An 18,394-nucleotide genomic window follows, 5' to 3' on the forward strand; every position below is an offset into this window, starting at 1 on the left:
GTGGATATTCTAAAATACAGAAGCTGATGTCACTGCATGTGAAAAACTTCCAGATCTGTTCTTCAGGTTTCAAGAAGGAAAAGATTATAAAATTTGGTGAGGAAAAGGAACAGTTTTTCTTTCTTGCATCAGCACATAGATGACCTGAATGACATTACAAAGGAAATGAAGATGTAACACAGGAAAGGCTGAAGAGACGGTGCCAGCTGAGGGCAGAACCAGGAGACCCAAGACCAGGAGACAGGCATAATGAGGTTATCAGCTTGATGGATTCAGGAGGGCCAGGAAGAGTAACACGTGAATTGAAAACTGCTGCTTGCAATGGTGGCTTGCTTGTGAGGGAGGAACTAGTTCCTCTTTTCTGTCTTCCCAAAAGATGTGACAACAAAGGTCACACTCATCTGCCTGCAAAATAGATCTGCCTTCTCTCTCTGTGGAGAAGTGTGTATGTGAGAATTGACAGTCCTCCCCTGAATCAATACTCACCTTTGTAAAGGAGAAAACGTTTCTGCTGAACTGATGGCTATTTCATCCCATTGCAAACCATAACAGATGGGTTTTCTTCAAATCTCTATGCATTTTAAGATTGTATTTACACTCACTAAGCAAGTCTTCTGTCTAAGAGGGGAAAAAAATAACGTTCTCCCTCTTCTTCATTTTCTCCCTCCCCCTGGTGCTGTGCTTTCCCAGAGTTGCTGGCTGGGTCTTACTTAGCTTTACTGCCTTCTGATTGAGCTGCTTCTGCTTGGAAAGAAGTTATCTGTGTCTCACCTTGGAGGTGGGAGTTCTGGCTCCTTTGGATTCATCAGTGTAGGCTCCGTAACATAGTGTCAAGTACCAAATTGGGAAGCAGAGAAAAGTACAGCTGTCCTAGCAAAATTTCAGTCAGCAGAGGGTATTTAGCCAAAATGAAAATTCAGTCTCTGTGTCTAATAAATGCTGCTGCAACCCAGCCTTCCATTTTTTTGGTCAGCAAATAGCTCTGCTGTTCTCTGTCATGTAGCAATCATGTCCTACCCTGAAGACAGGTGTGCATTTCAATGGTGTTTCTTGCCTTTTTTTTTTTTTTTTAAATACAAGATAGCAGTGTTTCATAAAAAGCTTTCTTGGGTCAGGACAAAAGCTGCCATGCATATGTAACATTGTGATTAGCATCTTGCAATGAACTGGCTAGTGTGCACAAAGTGCTGTCTCCTGGTAGATGAAACAGCTGTCTTTTCCTGCAGCTGCTTTATCATAAAGCTACTGTTTGGGGAGGAAGCCCCAAGGACAACCTTCTTAAGTTCTTAGTGACTGTAACACACAGCACAACAGCAGTCCTCTCGGTGCCTTGCTTTTCTGTGAGATTGCCTTCCTCCTAGGTGAGCCCTGACCCCCAGCAATGCAAAAGCTGGGCTGGAGTGGCCTGTGCAGCACAGAAGCTCAAAGCAGGATCGAGCTGGCTCCCCTTGGGGGGAAAACCAACTGATCAGTCCAGATTTGCCCTCTGACAGGCCCAGAGGGCATGCCTGGCCAGACAGCACACTGGAGACCCCTGCCAATACTGCCCTCGAGGGAGCAGGAGTCTCTGAGGGGTAGCAAGGCAGGACAAGGCAGATCTGAGAGAGACCAAGAAGTCCCACCTCGGCCTCCCGGCCTGATGGTCCTTCCCAACCATCCCTCATCTGCTGCTGCTGGAGCGGGAAGAGCTGGCTGTGGCCAGTGCTGGCACAAAGCGGCAGGCGCCGCTCTGACTGCCGCAGGCCACCACCTTGCCGTACGTCCTCAGCTGTCTTCAAACCACGCCAAAACGGGCTCAAACTGCCACAGCTGCCGCCACCCCCGGGCTGCCTCGCTGAAGAGGGCCGGGCAGAAGCGCCCTCACCAAGATGGCGGCCGCCCTACAGCGTAGCCCCTCACAAAAATGGCGGCGGACGCGCTGGGGCTACGGAGCAAAGTTGGAGCCTGCGCATGCGCGACTGCTGTCTGGCCGGGGACCATGGGCAGGAGGAGGCGAGAGGGGCTGAGCGTGGCCCGGGAGGTGAGGGGGGTGACGCCGCGGGGTACGGCACGGCTGGGCTTGGCAGGGGCGAGGTGAGGCGGCGGCCGCCCCCCCCCGCTGCGGAAGCGGCGTTTCCCTGCCTGGAGAGCGGTGGGTGTCGGGGAGGGCCAGGGCAGCGGGGGCTGCGCTGCGCCGGTGCTGGGCCCGGCCCGGCCGCCATTTTAATGTGCGATGGCAGCAGAGGTGGCCGAGGCGGGACAGCCTGTGCCGGGCCCTCCCGCGATCGGAAAGCTCGGTGCCCCGTCCTCTGTACCAGGCCTTTGACCGAGCGATGGCGTTTGGTGCCCTTGCTCCTGCTGAGCCTTTGAACCAATGCAGGGAGAGGCAGTAAGTGCGTGTGGTTGTGGAGGGTGCTGCGGCAAGCTCTTGCTCCTGGCTAGCAAATTGTGCACAGCCCGGCCTGTGTGTGCGGTGGAGAGTCAGCAGTGTGCTGGGCACGGGCTGCTGCTTTGAGGAACCCAGCAATAAACGGGCACGTGAGGTGCCTGTAAGTCACAGCAAGGAGAAGGGGAAAAGGCTGGGTTTTGAGAGTATGCCTTCCTTCTAAAGCTGCCTTTTTATTGTTGTGCTTGGGTGTTTTGTAATTTCCTGAGTGGCAGGAGGTCTGCTGGTAAGCTTTGTTTAAGCTTTGTATTTGTATAAACGAACTGAGGCATGTTCGTTAAGGTCTCTCTGAAGCATACTTCATTCTGGCTCCTGCACTGAACAGTGCTATCTGGACTGACTTGGAGGAGGCAGTGGAGAGCCCATAGTTTAAGTCTGTGGGTTGTGGATAATTTGGGGACAACAAAAGCGTGAACCTTCCTGACAAATGGCTGAAATGGGGCAGAATCAATCCAGTGAATCTCACTGGTCACTTCTCTGTCCTGAAGTCTTTCATATGAGCATATGCACAGTAGACCAAGATAGCCAGGGTGGAAAGGCCAGGGAAAGGACTTGGGGCTTGTCATATGTGCTTCATCAACCAGTAAAGGTGAGTGTCCTACTGTGTAATATGAATGGGAGTTCGGTTTATAGTAGTTTTCTGGTCTATTTCATCTAGTTCTGCTTGAAACAGACATTTCTGGACACTCTAACCCAAATATAACCACCAAAGGGGAGTGTGCTGACTGTCTAAGCTTCTCTTCAGTGAGCCTAGCAGTGAGAGTTGAAATAATGAATTTTTGGTGGTTGTTGCTTGAGATGTGACAGACAAGGAGAGTTGAGATGGTAGGGTCTACCCTACCACCCTACCAGAGGGAGGTGGTAAAAAGGGTGAGCCTGTCAGGAACCTGCTGGTCACAGAATGGAAAGGGACTGATTTTAGCTGCCACAGAAAATTCTGGCAAAGTGTTTGGGGACTTGCGGTAGCTTTAGATTTTTTTTTTAGGAGTTGTCACAATAGAACACACTACTTTTGAAAGGATTATAAAACTACTGTTCTTCTGTGTGTTATAGATGAAAACTTAACCTCTTGGTGCAAAGATACTGCTAAAAGATAAAATCATTCTCCCTTGCAGTGATATGAAAGATACTGAATAGAAGTTAGGAGGAAGAAAACAAAATCCCTTTAAGGCAGAGGAAGAGAGGGCTGTGTTTCAGGTGTCAGAATGCATGACAACCAAGATACTGATTTTGTAATTTAAACTTTTATTTGGTTCAGTGTTACCTTCTGAGCTGTTATGATTGTAAAGAAAACTTTCCAAATTAGTCTTAGTATGACATGGTGCATGGCTAGGTTTGAAAGGCCTAATCTAGGCAGAGTCATGCTTGTTTAACTGAAGTCAGGATGCTAAATGAATGCAATTTTCTATATAGACACTTACCAGATTAGCTTGCACTTACAAATTGCAGGTGTAATTGATATGACCTGGTTTAAACTGATACAAATGTGTCTCCGTAATGCGGTGGTTTAAACTCAGGCTGCTTCTTTCATATAGCTCTGTAGGCTTTCAACAGGCAGTCCTATTGATAATGCTGAGCTGCATAGAACTTCCTTGATGAAACTTGTCAGGAAAATGAAACTAGGAAGACTGGTCTGTTTTGTAGCAAAATAGTGAAAATGGAAGGAGCTTAAGAGAGTGACAAGGATGATCAAAGGTGTGGAAAACTTCTATGCAAGAAACAACTAAGCATACCAGGTCCTTTTAAGCTTGAAAACATGACTGCAAGGTGACCTAGTATAGGTCTATATCCTCTGCATGCTGTTTGTAACTTTAAACAAAGAATGAACATTCACTGTCAATACAAAATTAGGGCTATCAAATGAAACTAGCAGATGACGAGCTCAGAACAAACAAGAGGGGTTGGTTCTTCCCATAACCTGTGGCTGTGCTGTGAAACTGCTTGCCAGAGGATGTTGTAGCCCTTAAAAATATACTTGTGGCTCAGACAACAACTGAAAAAAATTCATGGAAGCAAAAAAAGTGGGGCTTTTAAATGCAAAGAGAACACCCTGCGCTCAGGCAGTGCCTGAGCTGCAAAATGTCAAGTGTGTGTTTGGAGAAAGTATTGTTATGTGTGTTGCTGCTTCTGACAAGGCAGTGGCTGATCAGTGTCTATGCAGGAGCATAATGAATAGGGAAAAGGCCAACATAGTCTTTACTCAGTAAAGCTGTTCTTGCAGGATTTTTCAAAAAGCTGTGGGTGGTGCCATGTGGTCATGTCTGTGTGCTGTCCTGCAAAGCCACTGGTCTGAGCTGAGGCAGGGTGGGCTAACTGGATAGTGTCTGCAAGGCTGAAGAAGGAGATGCAGGTAGGATCCAGACCTTTCTCCTTTACCAACACAGAGGGTTGTTCTGCAGCATTTCTTAGACTTTGCTGGTGGATCATCCTCTACTGTGTAGTAGCTTGTCTGCTAAGTATTTCCAAGCACACTGTGGGCACAGCATCTGCGAAATGATTTGCCAGCATGCAAAATGATTCCAAGAGTGTGATGAAAATGGAAGCGTGTCCATGGACTGCAAGTTAGCATTTGAATTTAAACAAAACTCACCTCCGCTGGACTGATTTAAATAATCCAGCCAAATTTGTGGATGCAGGAACCACTAATTCTTCTGTGAAAAGAATGGCTCAAGTGTGCTGGCAGGTGACAAGGCATGAGAAGACTGCTTGGGGAAGGTTTTTTTTTCTTTGCCCCCACTTCTTCAATTGGCTTTGATCTGTTTTATGAGGGTCAGAAGACGAAAACCTCATTACCTAACGCTGTTGGATGTTGACGTATGTGTGATATGGCTCTTTGCCAGTATCTTAATTAGGGAATTCATAAAAGCGGAGGGTGGATGCCAGTTCTTGAAAAGCGCTTTTAGCCTTTCTACTGGAAAGAAAGCTTTTATTAATTCATGTATTAAATGTATTAAAAGGGATCCAGCTCAACTCTGTAAGCAAAGCTGCTTCTTTTTCTCTTCTCTCTTTGTCTCTGCCTTTATGTAAGGCATTTCGGGCTCCCTGCCCAAGATGGTCCCAATAAATGAGATTTGTAATAAGCATGTAAGTCTGGATTGAAATCCGCTCCAGGTCCCTCTGGTTTAAAAAGCTCTCTAGACTGCAAGCGAGTATTGCCAGAATTCAACAAAAATGGCTCAATGCCTTGTCATACCTTGTGGAGCAAGGGAGGCATCTGGTCTTAGATCCCTGTGTGCATCCAAAGCTGCTGAGACTTGACTTTCTGGAGTGGCTCTTGAGGAGCAGAAGGGTAGCTCTCTGTGCCCCAAGCTGCTGCCTGGATGTGAAGCACCTGTTTCACTTGCCCCTTTTAACTGACAGTACTTAAAGATGTTGCTTCAAGTGAAGTCATGTGTCCCTGCTGCAGGCCACATGAACCTGAGGAGTTGTCATGTGAGCTTTCTGCATGCTGCAGTTCAGCTCTGTCCCAGAGAATCCTCTTCATGGAACGGAGAGCGAGAAGGAGCAAGGGTTTGTCTTTGCAACTTACAAGCCACTGTGCTGAGATTGCCACTAAAAAGATAAACCAGTGTGATGTGCAGTGATGGTTCAGCTAAGTGAACCTGGCTCTTTGTTTTTATGTGGGCTTCCAGGAGGCCTAGGTACATACCCCAACTAACCTTCTCATGTATTAGTTAGTAGGAAGGAAAGCTTTCCATCCCCAACAACCTCAGGTGTGCACCTGTTTCTAGGATTGCTCTCCTGGAGAGCTGCTGCAAGGAATTATGCCAAAGCTCAACCGGTTTTCTTGTGCTACAGCTTTACAGGTTACAGACCCCTGGGAGTTTCCTCAGCAGCCCAGAGAGTAATTGGTAATTCCCAGGCATTGCTCTGGTTTCTCCCTGTGCTTATTTTCTATTTCTCTCTTTCCTTTGCCCTACAGTGAAAGTTACTTGAATGGCTGAGCAGCTGAGAGACTCCTAGCTTGCAGGAACAGATCCTAATTCCAAAGTGAGGCAATGGCACTGACATAACAAGACAGTGCTCTGCCCATAGTTTGGGTTGGTGTCTGAGGCTCCTTGTGTAAATGAGCCACCTTCAGGAGGCAGATAATATTGTCCTAATTTATAAGTAGGGGAACTGAGGCACAGTGAATGGATAACATCTGGGAATCCTCACTCTTGTCTTTCCTTACAACCCCTAATGCCCCAGACTAGCTTGAAGAAAAGAAATAGTGAGATTCTGGAGGAAAAATATTTTGTTCATTCAGCAATCTGTTCTTCCTTACTTACTTTTTTTTATTATTATTATTTGCTGTCTCTTGTGCCCCCAGCTCAGCAAAGCTGATGATGCAGTTCTAGGGCATGTGGTTTATTAGCAAATTATTGCTCTCCAGCAGGGGACCCAAACTTTGGTTTTGATTTAAGAGCAGTAAAACCAGTTGAAACTTTTAAAGTATTATGTGGAATCTGGAGATTTTTAGTCAGCAGAAAGTAAAAGCATTGGCAGAGCTGGTGGAATATCCTCTTGTTAGGTCTCATGAATTGATGGAAGTATGGGCAGAGAATGTACTAGTGAGAGCAACTGCAAACTAAGCAGGAGGAGCAGTTCTGGAGGAGAGGATAGGAAGTGCAATGACATGGATAATTTAGTGGTGAGGTTGGCAGCTGATTAACCAAAGCTCTCATTAAATTGTGCTATTTAACGTGATTTTTAAATGTGTTTCCAGAGAAGGCATGGTGCATTGTAATAAGTTTACTGGCTACAGAGGAGCCAGGTAATACATGCTGAAGTACCTCTTGCTGTGTGTGTATGTGAGGGTTTCCAACAGATAGGGGAGCAGAGACACAGCCATTTGCAAATGTAGGAACTGGTGAGGGAGATGGTCATTCTTAAATTGGACTGGACAGACACCCCACCTCCACTCTACTGTTCTCTGCCATTAAATAACTTGCCGATAAGCGTGGTCAGAGCTGACTTGGGTGAAGCCCTTGGTTGGCCCTGAAGCAGACTGGAGCAGTGCATCTTGCTGACTGAGCTGTAGTGGATGACAGATAGTGGTGAGCAGCTGGAATTAACATTCTTAACTGGCACAGCTGGATATGGAGGAGGACAATTAACTTTGCCCTGACCCAATGCATTTTCAGCTAACATGCTTCAAAAATATGTGTGTCCCCATCCTGGCAAACCCAAGCATTGCCAAACACAGAAGCGCTATGCCCTGTGCTCTGGGATCAGATGATGTGCCTTGGTGCTCCCCTTGGGCTCAGGGCAGGCTATGCAGGCACCTCTGGGAAGCTTGGCATCTCAATAGCCCTGGCAGAGTTGCCTAATAACAAGGGACTTTGAAATTGGTATCTGGTAAGGTGCAAAGATTTGAGCTTTGTTATATGTGGCCCCCTCCCCAGCTCTACTGTGCTGCTTGCAGTGAGAGTAGTCAGCTGACTGGCTAAACTCCTTTTTGTGGTCTGCTTTGTTCTTCCCTTTATGTCAAGCCTCTTCTCCCATCCTGCTTGTTTATAATGCTTGCCTGCCTTTCCTGAGCAGAAGGTGTGAGATTGCTAATGAGCTCAGGATGGAGCTGATCCCCCAAAGCAGCAGTAATTAGGGATCACTACCTTTGATTTTGTTTCCCATATCACTGTTCTTGGGAGTGTTTGTGCTCTGGGCCACCTCTGAGGCTGATGTCCAGGCAGCTGGCATGTCATTCCACTTCGGTACTTTACGTGGGACTGTGCTGCCTCTTAGCTTCTGGTTTGAGAAGGCTCCCACCACAGAGAGGCATGCTGCCAGCCATCTAGGCAGCCTTGGCCTTGCTTGGAGAACCAGACACAGCAGGAGTGTTGCACTAAGTAGCTAAAAAGAGAGGTCATTGCCACCTCAGGGCACCAAGGACATTTTCTTTCAGGCTAGGATGTTGTGTGCATATTATCTGATTAGTCCCACTGTTTTCCTGCTGGAAGCAAGCCTGAAAGTCAGAGTTTTCCTAAAGACGTCTATGCTCTGGTTGCCAGGCAGAAAAGAGGAATGATTCCCAGGAGAACCATTGTCTGTGGTAGGATTCCCTCCTGTGCAATCAGTTTGCACACAAGTAGATCAACCCTCTTGTACATATCCACAGTTACTCCCCTCCACAGGAGGACACGGAGGGAGGGTGGCCATTAGGAAACCTGACGAGGAGACACAAGGAGAAAACACCAGTGGTTTTCTGCATGGGAACATGTTGCTGCCAAAACTTGGTGCAGGTCAAAGGTGTGGAGGCGGTGGTGAACGCTCTCTTGAGCATACTGTGCAGACTGCTGTTGCTGTTGTAGATTTAGTTGAGTAAAAGAGATAGTAGGTATCAGTGTTTCACCTTCATCCCCTCTTTACCCAACCAGACAGCTTAGGGTGCTTTGTAGTCACATCCCACGAACTGCATCTGTTCACAGCACTAAATCAAGACCTTGTCCCTCAGGCTTTGGCCAAGGCCAGTCTCTCTCATTTTATCCTCATTTAATTGCATAAAGATGCCTTAGATCACATCTTTGCTTGTGGAGCCACATGCAAAGAAACTAGAACAGACTGGAACAGGATCAGATCTTAGCAAAAAGGTGCTGGCCAGCCACACAAGCAGGAGTGTTATAGCTGGCTTGGCATTGTCTGGGATTACAATATCACAGTTGCCTGGGGTATAATACAGCCTGATCTAGGAGGCAATGGGCTCTCTGTGCTGTGATGTCTACACAGAGCTAGGGCTGTTTCTCCCTTGAGTTGGGGAGGAAGGAGGTGGAGTGGCTGAGCTGTCACCCTTCCCATCTGAGTGGGGATGGATCCATGTTAGCTGGGAGAGGAAATGACAGTGACTGGTGTGGTGTTTTTTTCAGATTGATGGACTGGAGGAGAAGCTGGCACGTTGCAGACAGAGCATGGAGGAGGTGGATCTTAAACTGCGCAGGGAGAAGCTCAGCCTTGAAGGAAGGTATTGATGACCATCTCCTTTCACAGCTGTGGCTGTGTACTTCAGCTAGCTGTCATCCTGCTGTAGTACTGAGCAAGGGCTCTTGAAGGAATGGGAATGTGTGGTTCCCCATGACAAAACTCTCTTCCCCCACCTTTGGAGCTTACTTGGGGAACTTGCCAGGGTGAGTAGTTCAGTGATACATGGAGAGAGCTTTATCTTGTCAACAGCCTCATTCGCCAAGCAGTGCCTGAAACGTGCCAGTTCATTTGCAGAGTTGGCTCCTGGCCTGCTAGGAAACAGCTCTGTGAGTCTGGCAAAGGTTCACTGCACACTGCTACTCAAGCCTTGCTGAAGCTGCCTGAGTTCAATCAGGGGAGATGTGCAGCAACTACTACTGAGGGCCAAACCAGGCTAGGATGCAACTGCAAAAGAGGCTGAGGGAAATTACTCTTATCTGTGCCTGTGTTGCAAATGTGTCTGGATGTAGGGATGCAGTGACATACTGGCTTTCCTTGGGAAAGGGAAGAGGGACAGTTCCCCTGAAATCTGTCACTGACATAGAAAAGGCAACTGTAGGCTTCTAGAGCTGGGACTTGAGCGAGGACTTTGACCTGGATTTTGTAGCAGACACAGGCAGAACCTGCTATTTCTCTAGAGTGTGAAGCAAGAGATCCTACATCTCCCAGCTGATTCTCAAATCTTTCCACTTGAGGACGTTCTTTCAGTCGCCAACATCCTACTGCTCTGCTCCTAGCAAAAAAGGCTGGGAAGCTCAGTCATAGATCCTCTTGGTCCTGGTGTCTGCTCTACAGTACTGTCCTACAGAACCCAGTTAGAAATGATCCTAGCAGCGGTGACATCTCCACACCCTGATACTTAGCAGCCTCAGCTTAATTTGTTCCTCCTTTCCACTCTCTCTCTCTCTTTCTCCCCCTGCTGCCCTTTACTGGGGTTCTATATCCCCATGCATATTTGGACAGGGTCTTGCATCCTCCTGTCCCTCATCTCTCTAGCTCCTCATCTCAACAGTCCTATTCTAGGCCTAAATTCTTCTTATGTTGACTGTCTGTATTCTTTATCTGGTACTTAGGTGGCCAACAACCAAACCTACAGTTGGGGTAGCTTGATGGGATGGAATACATCTGTATGACTTCTCTCTGAAATATAGGGTGTAGAGCAAAGAATAAGGAATAGGGATTCCTGGGGCCTTTTCTGAATTTTACAGTTTGTATGGAGATGGAAGCAGAAATTCTGTTGCCCTAATCCAGACCATTTGAAAAACCATGGAGGAAGGTACCATGATCAAAATTATTGATTCAGTGACCAGTACACAAAGGAGAGCTCTGCTTTCCCATTTTGAAGTTCAGTTGTCATGGTTTCTTCATGTCTTATTCTCAAAGCCTCTTCTGTTGACTGTATTCACAAGGCAAGTTTCTAAGTACCAGCTCAGTCATGTTGATAAATCTGTCTTCTCACTTCCTCCTGGCTGCACTCCACATTGCCTTTCCCCAGTTGCCTTTAAGAGCTCTTTCTTCTCCTGCTGCTCTGACATAGCTTGCTTTCTTGCCATCCCTTACTTAACTAGCTGTACACATAGATTTGGATCTCTTTCCTCCTACAGGTTCTTGCTCTGCCCCAAGGGAAACAACAAACTTTGTTACACTTACTGCCTTCTCTGTCTGCTCTGAACCAGGAGATAATTTGTTAGTGCATGTTTATTTATATGCACAGTCTGAAAGGAGTGACCATGTCCTCACTGCCATAATGGAAACGCTGCTGCTTTCAGGCAATTTGTTTTGCTTTTGTATTTTAAACTGTGTATTAATTAATCATCTCATGCAGTGAAAGACAAAGGCTGGGTTGGCCTGACTTGCTCTTTATTGTTATTATCCTGAGCCTTCAGTCTAATAACAGGTTGTTTAACTGGTTGTTACTGGGCTTGGATTCAGCTTGTTTCCTTGAGTTGACCAATTTGTGTAAATTGGATACCTCTGACAAAGGGATCCCACCTTCAATTGGTGAGCAGAATTAGCATTCCAGCACTGAGCCACATGTGCTGGAGGGGCAGCATCCTGCAGAGAGCATGTAGGGGCCCTGCCCCATCCCGTAGCTGTGGGAGAACTTCCTACCCCACCTGGGGGAACAGAGTAGGGGGCTCGGACACACAGACCCCTTTCTAGCCTGCTTGCATACACTGACACTGTCCTGAAAGGAGATACATGAAGCAGTTTGGGGGAAGGAAAAAATAATCTAAAACTGCTGCATCTCTTCTCTTGCACAGCTGGGCGCTTCTAAACTGTCACCTCTCCACAGTGCAGGGTGAGGGGCTCATTCTGTAAGCAGATATCCCCGGCAGTGGGACGGTCTCTCTTCCCTCATATAAGCAAAGAAATAGGCTGTGTTGTGCCTCACAGGTAATGAACTCCTCTTCTCATTACAGAAAGTCACTGGAGAGAGAGAGAAACTTCCTAATGACCAAAGCAGACAACTATGGTAAGAGCTTCATTAAAAATGGTCCCTGTGGGCTGGATGGGATCAGTGCTGCAGCTTAGCTTCGTCTTCAAGCTCCTGCCACCTCTGACTTCTGCATTTGAATTTAGGTTCAACCAAGGGGAGCTAGACTGAGGGAAACCTAGTCAGCATATTATAATAGGAGTCTAGCCTCCTGCTTGAGCTGTGCATAGGGAGGAAAAAAAGCATCAGCTAATGAGGGGGAAAAAGATGCCTCTTTCACATACCCCAAATTACCAGTCTTAGATAATCTTAGCCAACAGATTGACTTGAGTGGCTTTTAACATCCCTCCCTCTTTTTTTTTTTTTCTTTTTTAATAGAGGCTTGCTAAGCAAGCTGGCAAGTGCTGTCTGGAGTGTAGCAAAGTATACCTTCCTTGGGGAAGGCTCTTGCTACATCAGTTTCTGGGGCTGTTCAGCACACAAGTGCAGGGCTTCACACTGATGTGCTACCTGCAATTCCAGAGAGCCAGGGTCTTTCCTTGCTGCAAGTCCTGCTGTAGACAGTTAAAATGAGTGTCCCTCTGAGCTACCACACCTTTGACAGCAGTTTCATTCCACTAGGGATGCTGCTTTGCCTATCTCAGGCTCCTGGTGTTGATCAGTGTGTTAACTGTTTAACAGCACTCTGCAGGAGTGCAAGCACCAGAGCTCACACAAGGGAAAGAAGCACAAGTGTTCTTTTAGGCCTGGAGAGTTGAAAGCTGGGGTATGGCCAGCAAATTTGTAATTTTAACTCATTTAAAGGACTGTTTCCAGAAGACTAACAGTTATTTTAAACAGATCCAAAGCAGTTCCCTAAGGGCCTACCACTAGAGACAGCAGAGGCATAAGACTCTGCATGTCACTGCCACCCTTTTACCAGCAGTCAGCTATTGCTGCTAGCATCAACAGAGCAATCTGACAGGCTGCTCAGACAGCAGCAACAGCCTCACCTAATGGTGATGGCTGCTTCTCCTCTAACAGAACAGACAGTGCATGTGCACACAGTCTTCTTAGATCACTGCTGTGGCCTCTGATTAAATCTCTGCTTATTCCAGCTGACACTTGAGGCCATGAACTGCAGTTTCTGACAAGACAATGGCATTGCTTTCATCAGTTTAAGCTGGCACTGCTGTGCTTGGGGTTATGTGACCTCTTGCCCCTACCACCTCCTCTGTAGCCTTGCAGATTCAAGCAGTTTGCTCTGTGGTTGCATGAGAATGCTTGTACTATGTGAAGAATGGGGGCAGAAAGAACAGCTAAAAGGCTCTTTTGATACCAGCACCAGTTTGGAAACCTGCAGCACCAGGGCATTCCTGCTGGAGGCTGCTAGTGCAAACTAGAGGCAGTAACCTGTGCAGTCACTGCAGCTGAATTCAGCAGCAAGAGCAGTCTGGCTCTGGAGACAGTCTGCACCCAACTTTGCCCTGCAGAATAAGTATTGATGTTTGGCCATGCAATGTGTAATGCTGTAGGCCTTGCTTCTTGCCTATACCATCCAGCAAAGTCTTGTGGAACAGAACTAGCAAGAATGGGGTTCTCATCTTTAGTAAAGCAAATGGAACAGAAATGGACATCAGTAGGACTCCATACTTTTGGTAGCCACTTCCTCCTCTCTGCATCCATGTTTCTTCTTTTGAAAACCAGGGCCAGAGAAAGTGACCTGTCTCTAAAAAGCTGCAGACTCCAACAGAATGACTGTCCAGGCTCAGACCTGTTCCACACTCATCCTTCTGCAGCACAAGGAAACACAGATTCTGCAACATTCAAAGGTGGCCACAGTTGTATATAAGTAAATCTAAGCACTAGGAAAAGGTATCAGGCTGTTATGTCTAGAAGATAGTAGAAATAGCTCTCTAACCTCTGTCTTCTTCATTCTCTTAGGGAACAAGCAATTATTCTAGTGACCCATTCTGTCCTTAGTAAGGTCCTAGAACAAGGTCATTTGCAAACAGGAACCGGTCTGGCACTGAAGTATTTCCAAGAACAGCTACTGAGATTGACAGGATGAGAGTTAGCAAATGAAAGGGTTCCTGCTAGTTTACTTCCTGTTCAGCACATCTTGTAATTGGCAGCTTTGCATACTGATCCCAAAAGAGTTGCTCATGGCCAAGGTGGCATTGTGCTTTTAAAGACAGTTTTGAAAGGAGATGTAGCTGCAAGACAAAAGAACGTTCACAGGCATTTTGTTTGTTTCCCAGAGAAAGAACTGAGTGTGCTTCGTAAGGAGAATCGCAAGAATGCTGCCCTTGCTGTGGCCATGGGGTTGCTGATTGCTCTTATTTACGCCTGCTGGACAATGTGATTGCACTCAAGAATTCTCCCTGCTGACCAAATGACTCTCCTGCAAGGAGCTCTTCTGCCTCTCACCACTGTGCCTCCCCCAAGGGTGAGGATCAGCATTTCAAATTGCTGTTCTTGTTTATCCTTTCCAAGCCTCATTGTAGGGAAGCTTTTTCTCTGATGATTGAGGGGGACAGAAGACAAACCAGAAATAGCAGCACACCTGCAACTGGAAACAGGGTCAAGCAGAGCTTAAGGTGCTGTCTTACCCAATATGCAGTCAAGACCATCCAGCCAATATGCAGGAAGACAATACATTCTCCCTTTTGAAGAGGACCTCTATGGTTGCAGACAAGTGCTCTCTGCCTAGCCCAGTCAATACAGGCCACCACCTTGGTTCCTGTGACTCAGCCATAAGCTGAAAGGACACCAAGCTCTTTGAATCAAAGGGTATTGTGACCTAAAGACTCCATGTGTTCCCAGAGCTGAGCTAAACAAAGATGCTTACTCTTCCACACTGACTTACAGGACCAAAGGAATCCTACCTCCACAAAAACAGATGAGAGGTAGGTACCTCTTTTTCTGCAAGCAGGTACCATCTAACTTGAGATCTGAGTGCTTGGGCTTTGAGAAGATCTACCTACCCCTCCAGTGCATCAGAGCTTGGTCGCCATTTTGTGCCTCTGAGAATCAACACTTGCAGAAGAGAATTTACTGTCGACTCCCAGGGATGGAAGTGCCTCTGCAAGGCTTTAAATAAAATAATTTGACCTTGTAACTTCCTGGTTTTCTTTTTTTTTCCTGTTTTGTAACATGTTTCTCAGCCACTATATTCTCATCCTACCATGTCCCTGCTGGCACACATTGCACCACAGTAAGCCTAGACTGGGTTAGGCACTTAACGTCCTCGGTCAGTGAGGTCTCAGCAGTGGGTTATTGGTCTGTTGTGGCCTGGAAATCTACTTGAGTGTTTGCTTCCTTTGAGTGAAAAAGCAGCCTAGGATGCTGCACAGGAGTGCTGGAGACTGTCTTCTGTAGTCCCTGCTCATTCTGTGCAGTGACATACACTATGTAGCCCTCAGTGTGCTCTAACTTGCCAGGAAAACCTTTAAAAGGGGACTGCCTTGAAAATTTAACTGTGTAAGGTATTTTTCTGTCGACACACTACAGGCCAGAATTTTGTGGGAAGCAAAGTAAACAAACACTGTTGTGAACTAAAGAGGCTGTATTGGTAATAGAGACAATGAAAGCAGAGAAGTCAACACAAAATGATACACAGCCTAATTACAATACATTGTGCAATTAATGTACATAAACATTCCCTTCAGCAAGACCTTCCTCACCCCCCCTTCCCAACATACTCCCTGTTTACCCTGCGGCAGGGAAGCAAGTAGCATGGTGGCTCATGCTTGCCTTCTTGAAGGGGGATTCAGAATCAAGGTTCAGTGCATCAAAAATAAAATTAAAAATAAAAGCAAATTAAAATCAGGAGGAGCTGGAGGCAACTCGGTAAACAGAAAGTATCTGTTCATAGAAGCTAGCCTGCAGGCTAACCAGGTCTTTTTGCACCCTCAGAGGCCTACACTCAACCTAGCATACTTCCTAGTCACCCTTCTGTCTGCCAGCCTGCAGGAGACCAAAGTCCTGACTGGAGGACATAGCAATTAGCAAAGGAGCCTGGGAAAGGGAGCAGCATGCTTTGCTGGCATTGGAACAGCCTCAAGGCAGTCCAGAGAAGCACCAGAACTCAAATTACTGGTTGATTTAAAAAGCCAGCTGCACACAGGCCTGGAAACCACACAGTTGGGAGGTTCTTTATTGCCTACTGGAAGACATTCCTCCTCATCCCTCATGGAAGTGCCTTTGCCAAAATAAAACTGCCAGTGACAGGCCTCTTGTTCTTTGCAGGCAGGAAGGACCACCCTTTCTTTCATACATGTTTTACCAATGTTTGAGAGCAGAAGGAGCCTACAGGTCACCAAGAGGATGCATTAACAGCATGCAGTTCTTCAATGGCTTTGGTAGACCTAACTCTGTCTGGGGACTAATAATCACCAATATGGAAAAAACAGCTTTGACCCACTTTACTTTTGGTCAGAGCTTGAGAAGGAATAGAATAGCTCCCCTGCACAATATTCAGGGCTACCTACGTGTAAGCTAACCTCCCATCCGCTCCCAGGCCTTTTCTTTCCCAGTTTCCATTGACCAACAGACCATGCCACCTTCTGTGCTGCTCCTTTAGCCAAGGGTGTGGTTCTGCAGTGATCAAGCCTGCATATAATTTTCTCTGGTTCAAGGAGTTGCAGCTGCTAAGTTAATTTGTACCAAACTGTAAAGAATTAATACATGGGTATATGGAGACAATTTGCTTGTGAAGACATGGAAGTGCTCCAAGCTCAGAGAGCACAGCCTACTTGTAGGATGACATTCAACTGCGTGCTCAGAATGAGCACAAAACCTCCACATGATGCTGGGCCTTAGAGGGTGGAGGTGGGACTTCTACAACATGCCATCCTTGTTCTGGCTTCTTCAGGTGGGGTGCAGGGCACCCATGCACCTACAAGTGAAAACTTCCATGTCTTGCTACATAAAGTTTGTTCAAATCATACATACGGGCGTGAAGAGAAAGAAACGATCTAAACAACTGCTATAGATTCTAGGAGAACTATAGCTTTCTTTAAGGCACAGTTCAGACAACCCCTAAATCAGTTTCCTCCCTACTGCCAATCTGTGTTTAAAAACAAGCCAAGAACAACAAAAATAGTTTAAAAAAAAAAAGGGCAATTTTGCTGCTTGGCCAAAAGCAGTCAACTGTGTGTTATCTTCTGATTTATGTGGAAGACCTGGCAAAAGTGCCATGGAAACCAGAAGTGAAGGTAAAACATGCAACAGAAGACAACTTTGAGCCCAGCACAGAAGTCCATGGAGAAATCTGTTGACACACAAATACCATGCTGAGAGTTTCACAGCTCTGTGCCTTCACCCCAGATGCAGTTCCAGGGCCAAATGAGACAGAGGATTTCAAAGCCCACTCTGACATTTAAAAAGGGAAGTCTGGTAACCTTTCCAGTGGGCACAGGCAGGGGACAGGATTTCTTCTGATTAACCAACGTGGTCAAAGTCAAGATCTCTTTTCACCGAAGCCCTGGGTTTTTTAATGAAGTCAGACATTCCCATCATTTCCTCCAAAGACCTCCAGCATCCCAACCTTCCTGTGTCTTCCCTCCCACATCCACGTTCCACCCTGAAGATTTGGGTAATAGTGTTGAGTACCAAGAATCAAAGCACCTTGGTCTCAGAAGTACTGTGAGGCATAGACACGTTCACAAGTTAACCCCAGGCTGCTGGCTCAGGATCAGTCACTGACCTAGAGAGGGGAAATCCTTGTCAGCAGCTTCTAAGGGTCTGAGAAATACCTGGCACTAAGCACATCATATCTGTGCCAGGAACTCTACTCATCACCTGTGTTGGCCTTTGTCCAACAGGATACCATCACATAGGAATTGCCAGTGGCCAGCCAAGTGCCTTGATAAGCAGAAGTGTTGGAGACACCAACAAGAATACATACTTGTGTCCCAAAGCTAGCATTCCCCAATGAGTTAACGCCCTCCACTGGGTAGTGTAGGCCTTTGACAAGGCCAAGGATATAGCTGCCAGAACGATGCAGGGCCGCTTCAATGTGCTGTTGCCCAGCTTTGCCACCAAGACATCTCTGCTCCTTCCCGCAGTGCCAGGGAAGCACAAGCCTGGAGAGTTCTGGCACACAGAGCTCCACAAACCTCGCTGAACGTTTGAACAGGAGCAAAGAAAGCTGCCGGCCCCTTGGCCTCATGCATGCAGTAGGTCAGGACAAAAGGGCATTAGTCCTTGGCTCCAGGAGTCACCATGGGTACTCTGGCAGCAGGCACTACCTGGGCCGTACTCTTATATACACTGCCAGGGTAGAGCATCATCCTGTGCCTTCTGCATACCACCTCCTGGTTCAATCACCTCCAGGAAATCGGCTCTAGAGAAGACCAGGATAGAAGTTGTGGAGCCTCCCCAGTCTCATCAGTCCCTGAAGAATCCAAGCTGGGCTCAGCACCCCCTGCACCCCTCAAGACAGCAGGGTTAGGGGTAGTGCGCTTGGATGAAAGACAGGACATCCTCCTTTGATAGCTTCTCTGGATCTTGCCTTTTCTGAGAGTCGTGCACTTTGACACCTTCCCCCCACTCCCAGAAGAGGCGGCTGTAATGGCAGATGCTGTGGGCAGACAGGAAAGCAAGATTAG

General features: G+C 46.9%; 2 protein-coding genes across 11 annotated transcripts in view; one reads left to right on the forward strand and one right to left on the reverse strand.

The window, feature by feature from the left end:
• Positions 1 to 1,912: 1,912 nt before the first annotated feature.
• CCDC167 (coiled-coil domain containing 167) lies at positions 1,913 to 14,901 on the forward strand. Of its 2 annotated transcripts, none has more exons than XM_030034947.1 (4): positions 1,913 to 2,020; positions 9,271 to 9,365; positions 11,788 to 11,840; positions 14,042 to 14,901. In XM_030034947.1, the coding sequence occupies exons 1-4, from the start codon at positions 1,979 to 1,981 to the stop codon at positions 14,143 to 14,145; spliced, it is 294 nt and encodes a 97-aa protein (XP_029890807.1). In that variant the 5' UTR covers positions 1,913 to 1,978; the 3' UTR covers positions 14,146 to 14,901. The 2 variants fall into 2 exon arrangements, with proteins under 2 accessions (XP_029890807.1, XP_029890808.1); XM_030034948.2 differs by lacking the exon at positions 1,913 to 2,020 and adding an exon at positions 2,157 to 2,368.
• Positions 14,902 to 15,330: 429 nt separating this feature from the next.
• CMTR1 (cap methyltransferase 1) overlaps positions 15,331 to 18,394 on the reverse strand; it is a 45,835-nt gene continuing 42,771 nt past the window's right edge. For all 9 annotated transcript variants that reach the window (XM_041128456.1, XM_041128455.1, XM_041128458.1 and 6 more), the window contains one exon: positions 15,331 to 18,366. In XM_041128456.1, the coding sequence (XP_040984390.1) occupies positions 18,234 to 18,366 (133 nt within the window). In that variant the 3' untranslated portion in view covers positions 15,331 to 18,233. The remainder of the gene's footprint in view (positions 18,367 to 18,394) is intronic.

Source organism: Aquila chrysaetos, chromosome 13, assembly GCF_900496995.4.
Source record: "Aquila chrysaetos chrysaetos chromosome 13, bAquChr1.4, whole genome shotgun sequence".
Classification (NCBI taxonomy): domain Eukaryota; kingdom Metazoa; phylum Chordata; class Aves; order Accipitriformes; family Accipitridae; genus Aquila; species Aquila chrysaetos.

Coding starts and splice junctions, on each gene's coding strand:
- CCDC167 (XM_030034947.1), top strand. CDS start 1,979: ATGGGCAGGAGGAGGCGAGAGGGGCTGAGCGTGGCCCGGGAG. Junction 2,021..9,270: donor GGCTGAGCGTGGCCCGGGAG/GTGAGGGGGGTG, acceptor TGTTTTTTTCAG/ATTGATGGACTGGAGGAGAA. Junction 9,366..11,787: donor AAGCTCAGCCTTGAAGGAAG/GTATTGATGACC, acceptor TTCTCATTACAG/AAAGTCACTGGAGAGAGAGA.